This window comes from Psittacula echo (genome assembly GCF_963264785.1).
Source record: "Psittacula echo genome assembly, chromosome: 1".
Lineage (NCBI taxonomy): Eukaryota > Metazoa > Chordata > Aves > Psittaciformes > Psittacidae > Psittacula > Psittacula echo.
The window spans coordinates 87,910,322-87,921,816 of NC_137735.1; the positions used below are offsets into that span (position 1 = coordinate 87,910,322).

Here is an 11,495-nt window from a genome sequence, read left to right on the forward strand (position 1 = left end):
GCGGCGGCGGGCGCGCGCGCGCGGTGGAGAGGGGCGGGGCGGCGGCGGGAAGGGCGGGGGGGGGGGGGGGGAACAACGGGGTAGGGCGGAGAACCGGGGCGGGAGGGGCCCGGGGCCGCGTTCGACTGACATAACAAAAGGGAGCGGAGCGGCGGCAGCGGGCAGGGATAGCGGTGAGTGCGCGGGGTGGGGGGAATGGGCCGGGTCCGAGGGTGGTGTAGAAGGTCTGGGGGTGCCCGCTTGGGCGGCCCGTGGGAGGGGAGGACAAGGGAAGGGAGTATGTGTGTATATATATAAAAATATATATATAAATGTGTATCTTTATATACGTTTTTACATATATAACATACATATATTCCTCTGTAACCTTATAAGGCGGCCGCGGTGGCGGGCGGATGGAGCTGGGCGGGCGGGTGGCTCCATCCCGGCCCCGGTGGTGGCGGCCCGCGGCAGCAGGTGCCCCTCGGCGGGCTCTCAGCACCCGCAGCACCGCCCCGGGCACCCCCCGCGAGTGGGCTCCCTCCTCCCGGTGCGTCCCCCTCCTGCTGATGCTTCCTTGTCTCCCCTCCCCGCCCCAGGTGAACCGTGACCCCCCCGTCCCGAGCCGCCGCCATGTCCCGCCGCAGCCAGCGCCTCATCACCACCCGCTATTACCCCGGGGACGACGATGCCACGACCAGCAGCAGCAGCAGCTCCCTGCTGGGAGGGCAGCAACTCCCCTTTAAGGAGGGCACCGGCAGGTTAGAGGGGTGCGGGGGGTCCCATCTCCCAAACGTGGGCAGAGCACTCCGTCCCACAGCATGGACCGGGCACCTTCCCTGACAGCTTGCAAAAGGGAGCATGACGGCGAGCTCGCTGCGTTCCGGCATGGCCGCTGGCTGCCTGGGACTGGCTGTGCCCTCCCGGTGCTCCCAACCGTGGCACCTCTGCGTGCCTCCCTTCCCCGCTGCCATGGGCGGCTGGGGGGGGGGGTTTGGTGCCGCCTCCAGCCCGATGGCGGGAGGGAGGTGTGCTGCCAGTGCCGGGCCGGAAAACCGCAGCGGTGCGAGCGGAAGCGGTGCCCGCGGGTGAGCGGCAGCGCCTCTCGCAAAGCAGCGGTTGCACCCTCCGAAACCAGCCCCCATCCAGTGCAGGGCAGAGGGAAGCGATGCGGGCCAAGGGCGTGGGGTGAATCCCCCGTTTCTGCCCCGTGGGTGCGCTGTGACACCTCCCTCCCGTATCCATGCATGGCTGATGAGCCCGTTCTCGCCCACAGCAGGACGGTCAGGAGGAAATCGAGCAGCACCAAGCGCCTCTCTCCTGCCCCCAGCACCCAAACCTCCTACTACAGCGAGTCCCTGGTGAGCGAGTCCTACCTGGGAGGCAGCCGGGGCCTCGCTGCCCTGGGCAGCTCCGTGCTGGATGATGCCCTGGACAGCAGTGCGTATTGGGGTGAGCTCTACCTTATGTTTTTCCCTCTCACAGCAGCTGGGGATGTCCTTTGCGCACCAGCGGGGTGTTGGGGCAGCCCCACAGGGCCGCCTGCCCCCTTTGGGAATGGGGATGGTGGGTGGTTTCTGACGAGGACTCTGTGTTTTGGGGAAGGTGGCGAGTTCTCTACCAGGAGGAGAAGAGGCACTGGAGACACAGAGTCCAGCAAGATCAACGGGCTGCTGGAGAGCAAGACATATGATACCTACACCTCTTCGTCTGGGTACTCCTCGGAAGATGACTATGCCGGTAGGGATGCTCTAGCCTCTCTGCGGTGGCAGGGATGCTGGGGGAAATGTCCTCAAGGGGACCAGCCCAGCACCTGCCTGTGCTCAGGATGCTGTCAGCCTCACCTGCATGCCACCCCCTATGTGAAGCCTTCACCCTGGGTGACAGACAGGGGTACAGGTGCTGTTTCGTGACTGACTGCCTTGTTTCTTCCTTCCCAGGTCACTTCTACTCAGGCCAGAGTAGCTCTGGGTCGGGGCTGAGGTCTGCAGCCTCCCGGGTGGGCTCCTTCCTCTGGCTGGTGTTCACTGCACCAGGTGAATGAAGGGGTGTTTGCAGCAGCACCTTTTCTTCCCTGCTGGAGTCTCCACTCCGCATGTGCTGTTCCCTCATTGGGTGGAGGGGTTTTACCTCCCTGCGGAGCATCCTTGGGGACAGAGGGTACATCTTTGCCCGGATGCTGCCTGAGGCTTGGTTTGTCTCCCTGCAGTTCGGTTCCTGGGGTGGCTGTTCTCGGGGCTGGCAGCTGCCTGGCACCGCCTCACCGGCACATCTCCATACCTGGACAGTGTCCCCTTCTCCAGGTGAGCATGGTGGTAGGACACCAGGATGGGGGAGACGTGGGGAAAACCCACAGAACCCCAGAGAGGGGGTGCCCCATAGACCACACAACTTGTGGGGTGGATGTCTTGTGCCAAAGCCTGGGTAGGCTTTGCTTTCCCTCTGGCCCCCATCCAGAGAAGTGTGGTGGGAGAAGGTGGATGCAGTCCTACAGTCACCTATTTCTTCTCTGTGTTCCAGGCGCTATCCGTGGCTGAAGAAGTCTCTGCTTCTGCTGCTACTCCTCCTGCTCCTCGCTGCTGCTGCCTATGGTGAGTTGGCCTGGCTCCATCTGTTGCCCTGAGATCAGGGGCAGTGCAGAGCATACCACTGGGGCATAGGATGGTCCTGAGCTCAGTGCTCCTGGTACCCTGGTGCATCTGTTGATGGCTGAGCTTCTGCACATCCACCCTGTCCCCTGCCATTTTAACCATCTCATCCCCCTGCATGCCTAGGAGCCTGGTACTTCTACCCCTATGGGCTGTCGCAGCACAGCCTCCCAGCCTTTCCATGGTGGGGAGCAGGAAAGCTTTCCTCCTCCGATGTGCCTGGGACAGGGGACCTGACCACACTGGACCAGGTAAGCCTTGGCAAAGGCATGGCAGTGACCCAGGTGGGGTGGGAGCCTGCCCAGAGCTGGGACAGTGTGGTCTGTGGCTGAAAGAGCCCTGCTATGCTGGTGGAAGTGGCTCCCCCAGCTTGTGGCCATCTTGCTCTTGGGTGTCCCAGGGATGGACTGGGGGAACATCTGCCCTCTCCTGGGAAGCAGCAGATGAATAAGATGCCATTGACTTTGGGGACTGGGTGGCCTGGGTCCCCTGTCACAGGGGTCCCTGTGGAGCAGGCAGCCCCCCGAGGGGCTGCATCACACCCTGCCTTTGCCGCTGCAGGGGCACCACCGGCTCCTGGCTCGGTTCCAGGCCCTGGAGAAGCGCTTTGATGTGCTGGAGGCGGAGATGTCACGGTGGGAGCTGCGGCGGGGAGCAGCAGCCGTGGCAGCAGGCGGCGAGCCACCCTCAGGGGATGTCCTGGCGCTGCTGGAGGGGCTGTTGAGCCGCCGGGACGCGGGGCTGAAGGAGCATCTCCGCACCGACGTGAACAGCCACCTCCGGGTGAGGTTTGGGGGGCATGCGGGAAGGTTTGGGGCACATGGGGCCGGGCTCTGATGTTCTCCCCTGTTCCTCACTCTGCAGGGTGAGCTGGATGCTCTGCGAGCTGAGGTGCGGAGGGATCTAGATGGGCGCCTAGGGAAGATGGCACAAGCCTCTCAGGTAAGGGAATGACACGTGGTGGTATCCAGGCAGGACATCCCTGCTACTGGCATGAGAGGTCTCACCCCTTCCCCTTCTCCTGGCAGGAGATGGAGACGCGTTTGCTGCAGCTGAACTCGGAATGGCAGAGGTAATGCTGCTGTCCAAGCAGAGCTGCTGCTCCGTTAGGGGCAGACAGGTAGCAGGGTGAAATACCCACGGCGAGGCATAGGAGGGGTTTCCAAGTCTGGTGTGCCTGGGGCAAAGGAGAGGTTGAGAGGAATGAGGGTTGGGTATGTTGGCAAGAAAGTGCCCTGGCTGCCAGCAGGGCTCAAAAGGTCATTGCAGCAAATAACCTTCATGGCCATCGTTTTGCATCTCTGTGGGGAGCGTGGGCTTTCAACTGAGGAGCAAACTGGGGATGCTTTCCCGCAGGATGCAATAAGAGAGGTCATTGCTACAGGAATTAAACCCATTTGGGGCTGGAGATGGGCACAGGCCTTGGGGGGGATAAACCTGCTGCCCCTGTTTGCAGAGGGGAGCTGGCAGTGCTGCTGGTGTGAGGTTGTGTTGCCCCTTTCTCTCGGCACAGCTCAGCACAGGAGAGCCTGCGAGGAAGCTTCCAGCGGGAGGTGGGCAAGCTGGAGCAGGAGGTGGCAGCGCTGAGGAGGGAGCTGGTGAGCCTCAAGTCAGACCAGGAGGTGATGGGGAAGCACATGGAGGGGATGCTGGAGCAGCTGAAGGCAGCGCGGGCTGACGTGAGTCCCTGGTCCCGCTATGTTTGGCAGAGGGGGGCACAAGGGTTCCTGCTCTGGGGCTTAGCTCTGTGCCCTGTTTCAGGTGGAAGCTCAGTTCCCAGCGTGGGTCAGTCAGTTCCTGTCACAGTCCCGGCAGGATGGCACTGCCAGGCTTGTTCTCCGGCAGGAAGACTTGCAAGGGGAGCTCCAGGCCCTGGAGCGTAAAATCCTGGACAAAGTCTTGGAGGACAGGAGGCTGTCAGCACGGGATGCTGGGATTGGAGTGGCCCTGCAGCAAGGGGGGACCACGGGGGTGACAGAGGAGGTGAGTGCTGGTGACTGCAGGTGTGGGGTCAGGGGCTGTGTCCCATTGTGTGTGTGAAAGGGGGTGGCACATGTGCCTAGTAAGTAGCAGAGCCGTGGGAGATCCTTATAGCTGGGACATTGACTGTGGGCTCACATCCCACCTGGCAAGAGCATCCCTGAAACTCCTGCATCCCTGAAACTCCTGCATCCCTTCTCTGCTGCTCACTTCCACTGAGGTGTGCCTGCACCCTGCTCTGGAAGTGGTCACTGGCAATATCTGCATGCTTGTGGGGCTCTGTCTGTCTTAAAATCCAGGCTTCTGCTTGCATGTACTTCACCCAGAAGGCAGGGCAGATGCCATCAAGGTTTGAGCATCTTGTTTACCGCTATCTTCAGCAGCACCACTGAGTCACTTGGGGCAAAGCATTTCAGCAGAATGACACCAAAGGAAAAAATGAGCCTGCTTGCTTTGGAAATTGTTGTTGGCAATTCCCTATGGAGGTAGTGAAGTGGAGGAATCAAAGCTGGGATTTGTAGTCCCTGCAGAGCTTTGTGCACATACAAAGTTTAGACCCACAGTGGTGCTGCAAGATCCCAGCTCCTGGGGCTGGGTTTTGGCTTCAGAGGGATGCTGTGGCCAGCTCCTCCTTTTCTGGATGGGGGGAGCTTCCGTCAATCCTGCAGGATGGTGCAGGAGGGGCCAGCTGATGACGCTGGGGAGGACTGCATGGGCTGTCAGGTTGTGTCTGGTACCTGCTGGGGAACACTCCTCCTCTCCTAGGCCTACCTCTTCTTTTGGGACAGGGACAGGCAAGCCCAGTGTGCCTGGGCACTGCCCCTTCGTGCACAGCTCCTCTCTGGGCTATTTTTAGCAGCCTCTAATGAGGCTTCCCAGCCAAATGCGTGTCCTCTCATTTCTGCCGCGGTGATTCATCCCCTGGCTGCTTGCGCCCTCTCCATCCCCACGGGGTGGAGGCGGGTGAGGGGCAGGATGCCCACCCTGGCCCTTTCCCCCTTCCACTCCCTGCTCTCCCATAGCAAGTGCATCTCATCGTGGACCAGGCCCTGAAGCGCTACAGCGAGGACCGTGTGGGGATGGTTGACTATGCCCTGGAGTCGGCGGGTAAGTGGTGTGGGAGGAGCTGGCCATCCTGGGGAGGGGACCACATACCTGCTGGTATGCAGCTTACCTGGTGCTGTCCCTTCTCTGTGTCAGGGGCCAGTGTCATCAACACCCGCTGCTCAGAGACCTACGAGACACAGACGGCGCTGCTGAGCTTGTTTGGCATCCCCCTGTGGTACCACTCACAGTCCCCCCGTGTTATCTTGCAGGTGGGCACCCTCAGGGTGAGAAGGGAAGGGCCGGCTGGGCTGGTTCTCTTGGTGGGTTTTATTTGGCTCCTGCTCTAAGCAAGCGGCCGGGCTGATGTCAGGGAGAAAATGGCACTGATGGTGGTAACATTGCTGGTGTCTTGCTCTTGTGCTTGTAGCCAGATGTCAACCCTGGGAACTGCTGGGCATTTCGTGGGTCCCAGGGCTTTGCCGTCATCCGTCTCTCCAGCATCATCCGCCCCACGGCCGTGACACTGGAGCACATCCCAAAAGCTCTCTCGCCCAAGGGGACCATCCCCAGTGCCCCCAAGGACTTTGCTGTCTATGTGAGTGACCTGAGGGAGGAGCAAGGGGACACAGTGGGAGGGTGCCATGGGTAGAGGGTGAAGGAGGAGAGGGCTAATGAACCCTATACCTGGCTGTGGGGTGCTCTGGTATGGTTGGTCTTACACTGAAGAGGGGGAAGAAGCAGTACTGAGCGGGGAGAGGGAGAGCACCAGGCTTCAGGAAGGGTTTTGGGAAGCACTGGAAGAGGGGATTGAGCAGCTTTAACTCTTGGTCTCTTCCTCCTCATCCTTCCCCACTGGCCCCTGTCCCTATTTGTCTGTTTTGGCCTGGAAGAGCAGGAGTAGAGACCAAGTGTGCTTGTGCCTCCATCTCCCTCTTCTGCCCCTGGGTGCACCTCTGATCACCACCTGTTCTCCCTTTCTGCCTCCCTACCCCTCCATAGGGTTTAAAGGAGGAGGGAGAGGAGGAAGGCCTTCTACTTGGGCAGTTCACATACAACCACAATGGCAGTCCCATCCAAACGTTTTACTTTGAGGTAAGTGCTTTGCTCTCGGAGCACCTGACCCCAAGAAGACAACGGGACCCCTGGGCTCCCCAGGCCCCAGAGAGCTCTCAAGGGCTCAGGTTTTTCCTTCCCCCTCTTCCCAAGGATGATACCATTGGCACGTACCAGCTGGTGGAGCTCCGGGTGCTGAGCAATTGGGGTCACCTCGAATACACCTGCATCTACCGCTTCCGTGTGCACGGGGAGCCGGCGCACTGACCCCAGCGTGGGATGAGGATGCTGCCGGGCTGTGACAGCAGGAGGGGTTCGTCTGGGTCACCGCTTCGCACATAGAAACCCTGGGATGTGCCAGCAGCTGCTTCCCACGGGGGAGGAGAAGAGCTGGGGTTTAAAGGGTGAGGCTTTCACTCTTCCAAGGACTGGGGTGGCAAAGCAAGAGCATCCCACGTGGGTCCTGGCGCAGCCTGGCTTGTTTTAAGTGTATATCGGACACTTTAACTTTCTAAGCTCCTTTTTTATCGGGTCTGCGCAGCTCTTCATCCCCACTGCCTGCTCCTTTCCAACGGTGTGCCTAGCATTGCCAGGGCTTGGGAAAGGGGTATGTAATTTTGCCATATGCTTCAGACAGGCTTGGGTGCGATATGGTGTATGGGACCGTGGTGACCGGCTCGGTGGCGCTGGAGTAGGTAGGAGCCAGCAGTCGCAGCCACTGACTCTCTTCGTTTCACACAGGGTCATTGCTCCTGCCTTGGCGTTGGCTTTGGTAGAGATCTCCATGTCTCTGATGCTGGGCTGGCAGAGGGGAAATAAGACAGTATTAGTGAAGTATTAACATAAACTAACGGTTTGGGGTGGCAGGAGGGGAGGAATTCGGAATGTGGTGGTGGCAGAGCCTGCCCTGATGCTGCTGTCTGTCTGCTCAAGCCCTCCCGCTGCTGCCAGCGGCTGGGTATTGGCAATGCCGTTGGCCTCCCTGGCTGGCTGCTCCCCAGTGTTAAGCTTGATAATGCTATTGAAAACTCCTGTTACCTGCTTTCCTTTTGGGTTTGCTCTGGTTTGGGCCGGGGGGGGAGGTATTTTCCAGGTGGGGTGTTTGGGGTTTTATTTTTTGTAGTAACAAAGTTAAAAAACCTTTTCCATGTGATTTCTACTTAACCAGAGAATGTTACGTGGTGCCGCTTGGGCAAGTGGGTTAGATGCAAAGAGGGCTAGAGCTTTGTTTAGTAGGAGAATAGCGCACACACAGTAGGATAAGCTAGAATAAGATGAGCAAAGCTATTTAAAATACAGGCCTTGAGTTGCTGGGGGCTTGGTAGCTGCACCTGGGAGACAAGGTCCTCCATGGATTGCTGGCTGGCAGGGTGCTGGAGATCCTGCCCTCCTTGCTCCGGAGACATCCTCCGAGACTGCAATGTGTGGCCGTGGCCTCTTGTCCATGGCTGCATCTGTGTGTAGGTGACTGCAGGGAGCTGGAGCTCTGCCCCACTCTCTCCATGGGTGGGAGATGGGGCAATCCCCAGGGCTTGCAGGTGCCAGCACGCTCCTGCACCTTGGGGAGCAATGGGGCCTCCCCCCACCTGCAGTGCTCAGGGCTGCCTTTGTCACCTCCTGGGTCCCCGATGGCAGATGGCTGGCACGGGGTGATCTCCTTTGTCTTGGAAGGGCTCCCTTTCCCTGCTGCCTCCTCCTGACCGGTGTGGCTCGGTTCCCTGACCATGCTGGAACAAGATGGAGAGTTCTGCCTGCAGTGGGCATGTAAATCCTGCCTCTATCTATATGGGTGTGATAGGGGGCAGGGGACTGCAGGAAGTCCTCCCCTGTGGCAGGGGACTGCAGGAAGGATGCATGGGGACCTTCCCTGAGCTGAGGAGTGCCAGGGCCATCTGGCCACTCTGCTTCCTGGCTGCCTGCATCACCCCTAGTTTGGCTTACGTTCTTGGATGGCATTTAAAGCCTCCACCTTTGTCTCGTATTTTGTTGAAATAAAAGCTAAAGGGCTCACGTTTAGTGTTTTGGCCCTATCTGATGCTGGCATCATCCATCCCCTGGCACCACCAGCAGTTAGGGGTGCACAATGAATTGAGTCTCATATGGTCTTTTCTGCTTGAAGCACTGTAGAGTGAGGGGTAAAGAGGAGGGGAATGGGCTGAAGAAGTGTCTCCCTTCAGCATGCTCCAGTGTACGCTGGGCAGAGGGGCTGAGTCCTCACCTGCTCCATGCCAGATGGAGGGGATGAGGACGATGTTAGCACATCCCTTCTGGAGGGGTCTTTTTGCTCTGAGCTAGGGATGTGAGCCTGAAGCGTGCAGCCCCATCTCCAGCAGCTTAAAATGACCCCATGGAGCTCCCTGTAGTCCTGGGAGGCCCTGCTGCTGGGAGAAAGCAGATCCGCAGCCAGATCCAGCGAGGATAAATTCTCTCCTATATTGAGCATAGTCTTAATTCTTGGCAGCCACAGCCAGAGTTATTTTAAACTTGTCTACAGCTGCCTGCTTGCCTGGGAGTCATGTCCGTGAGTGCCCTGTGCACATGGTGGTGTGCTTTTATAAATGCCTAGACCTGGCCTGGGTTGGGCACAGCAGCCCTGTATTTGAGTGACAGAGAGCAGAAATGAAGCTCTCCCCCTTCCCCAGGGGTTCTTTGGCTGCTGGAGCAAATGCCATAACCACAAGGCTGGAAAACCCTTTTCTTACTTCCCTTCTAGCTCCCTGCCCTCTGGGTTGGGCTGCCAGGATAGACAGGGTCTTCTTGCTTTTGTGGTAAATCAGGCATGGTGGTGAGAGGTGGGAAAGGGGGAACCTCTTTCCCCAAGAATGGAGCTGGAGCTGGGTCTCTGCTTCTTCCAAGGGGCTGTTAACCACTGGCTATGGGGTAGGGAGCATTTGGCTTTACAGGGCAAGCCTGCCCTGTCCTTTGGAGATTAAAGTGTGCTGTTCCGAGGTAAAAACCCCTGGAGCTATGAGTGAGAGGGCACCTTGGGGTTTATGCCCTTCTCCAGGAGTTAGTGCTAGTTTTGGAGGTCTCCTCATGCCAACTGCAGGAGGAGTCCCAGGAAGGCATGGTGAGACTACACATGGTTTGTCAGCACTCAAGCTCTGCTCACGGGTGCCAGACTGCACTCAGAGCACTCAGGCAGCTGCTCTCCATTGCTGCAACACCTTCCTGAGCTGCAGAGGGAAAGAAGGCACATCAAACTGCTGCTTCAGCATCTCTGCCCAGAGGTATTTCATCCTCGTGCTGCTGCTGCAGATGAGCCTGGTGAGGCAGGAGAAATGGGAAACAGCTCTCAGAGCAGATTTCCCTTATTTTACTCCATTTCTCTTCTCTCTTCTCCCTCCTCAGTTTCCCCTACACAGGAGGTGAGCTTGTATTTGATACTGTAGCCTGTTGCAAATGCTGCACTGTTTTGTTCATTTTATTTTTTAATCAACAGATTGTAATTTATGCCTATGCAAGAAAAAAAAAAAAGACCAAGACAAATAAATTATATCAAAAACTGCTGCACGTGTTTGGGGTGTGACATAGGTGTATTTGCTGGTGGGAATAATGCACAAGCTTATTCCTGTAGCTTTTCTATGTATTCTTATGGCAAATCTTTATTTTCTAGCCTGACATACTAACTCTAGGGGCAGAAGTTTTTACACCTTGTCATCAAACAGACTCTGGGATGCAAAACCTGCATGGAGTAATGATGAAAACAAGACTTAAAGTCCTAAGGAATTCAAGTTGTTAGTAACTTCCAGTAAGTAGTCTGTGGTGGTCCATGGCTGCATGCTCAGTCCATCCTGCAGTGACCACCCACCCCTCCGTGGGCATCCATCCATCTTGTGCCTTATCATGGGTAGGAGCAGAGCCTGGCTGGGCCCTGAGGAGTGGCAAATGAAACTGAGGCAGCAGGAAAGGCAAGGAAAAAGCCTGACCTATCTCACAAGTTAAGGGTGGCTGCAGGTTGCTCTCTTTTCCTTAAACATGGGCTGTAAATTACTCTCAGGCAGCTAAAGAGCAAGTAGAAAGGAAATACTTAATTGTTCTCACCATGAGGAAGTTAACCTGAGTATAAAGAAAACTAGCTGCAGAAAGGGAAATTGGACTGTCTTGAGCTTGAGGAGAGTCCCACCAGTATCTGCTTAACCAAGACGGGCTGGAGGCAGGCTTGTGTTGAGGTGTGCCCATGCAGTTCTTCACTGGCCACCCTAGGGAAGGGTGTTGTTCTCTGCTGGCCTTGGACCAGCCCTCTTGAAGAGTAGGAGAGGGGATGCATGGGCCTTTCCTCCATCTATCACCAGCTCCCAGTCCAACACTTACCTTTGAAAGAGCTGTGCAGGGCAGGAACAGCCTTCATGAACCTCTGAGATCAACTGAGGTGGCAGGGGAAGGCCCATTCCAAGCCCTGGAGACTCCTGCTGTATTTATACAAACAGGTGAGGTTCAAGTCCTAGCGAGGGCACAGGGAGCACAAGCTTACACAGGCAATGGAAGTGCTGTGCTGTAACTGCATCCTCTGGCAAGTGTCTCCGATGGAGCTGGCCTCAAGTGATTTGCTATAGCAGCTCTTCACACACACATGTACATGTCTCACACAACATAGCTCATACCATGCAAGTGTTCTTATCTCTCTACCACCAAGCAGCACTTAGACTAAAAGCTGTCAGGGCTATGCAGAGGCTCAGCAGCACTCTCCCGTGGTGTGGTATGGCATGCCCTCCCCTGCCTTCACTACAAAGGGAGCCAGCAAAACAGACTGGTGCCAGGCAAACCCTCTTGGTCTGGCTTTCGGCA

The 11,495-nt window shown here is 57.5% G+C and overlaps 1 protein-coding gene across 2 annotated transcripts; it reads left to right on the top strand.

Moving 5' to 3' along the window:
* The first annotated feature begins 107 nt into the window (after window positions 1-107).
* Window positions 108-11,367, top strand: SUN2 (Sad1 and UNC84 domain containing 2). 2 transcript variants are annotated; one of them, XM_080618815.1, is made up of 18 exons: window positions 108-173; window positions 579-740; window positions 1,256-1,431; window positions 1,585-1,719; window positions 1,920-2,015; window positions 2,189-2,282; window positions 2,500-2,570; window positions 2,754-2,878; window positions 3,189-3,410; window positions 3,492-3,569; window positions 3,656-3,699; window positions 4,141-4,306; window positions 4,389-4,610; window positions 5,630-5,714; window positions 5,808-5,923; window positions 6,082-6,249; window positions 6,654-6,746; window positions 6,861-11,367. In XM_080618815.1, the coding sequence occupies exons 2-18, from the start codon at window positions 613-615 to the stop codon at window positions 6,972-6,974; spliced, it is 2,133 nt and encodes a 710-aa protein (XP_080474941.1). In that variant the 5' UTR covers window positions 108-173; window positions 579-612; the 3' UTR covers window positions 6,975-11,367. The 2 variants fall into 2 exon arrangements, with proteins under 2 accessions (XP_080474941.1, XP_080474940.1); XM_080618814.1 differs by having other exon boundaries at window positions 1,256-1,719.
* The last annotated feature ends 128 nt before the right edge of the window (window positions 11,368-11,495 follow it).

What these genes read in the sequence shown, in the direction of transcription:
- SUN2 (XM_080618814.1), top strand. Translation starts at nt 613, where the DNA reads ATGTCCCGCCGCAGCCAGCGCCTCATCACCACCCGCTATTACCCCGGG. An exon ending in TGAAGGCAGCGCGGGCTGAC is followed by an intron (nt 4,307 to 4,388) that starts GTGAGTCCCTGG and finishes GCCCTGTTTCAG; the next exon opens with GTGGAAGCTCAGTTCCCAGC. An exon ending in CCAAGGACTTTGCTGTCTAT is followed by an intron (nt 6,250 to 6,653) that starts GTGAGTGACCTG and finishes ACCCCTCCATAG; the next exon opens with GGTTTAAAGGAGGAGGGAGA.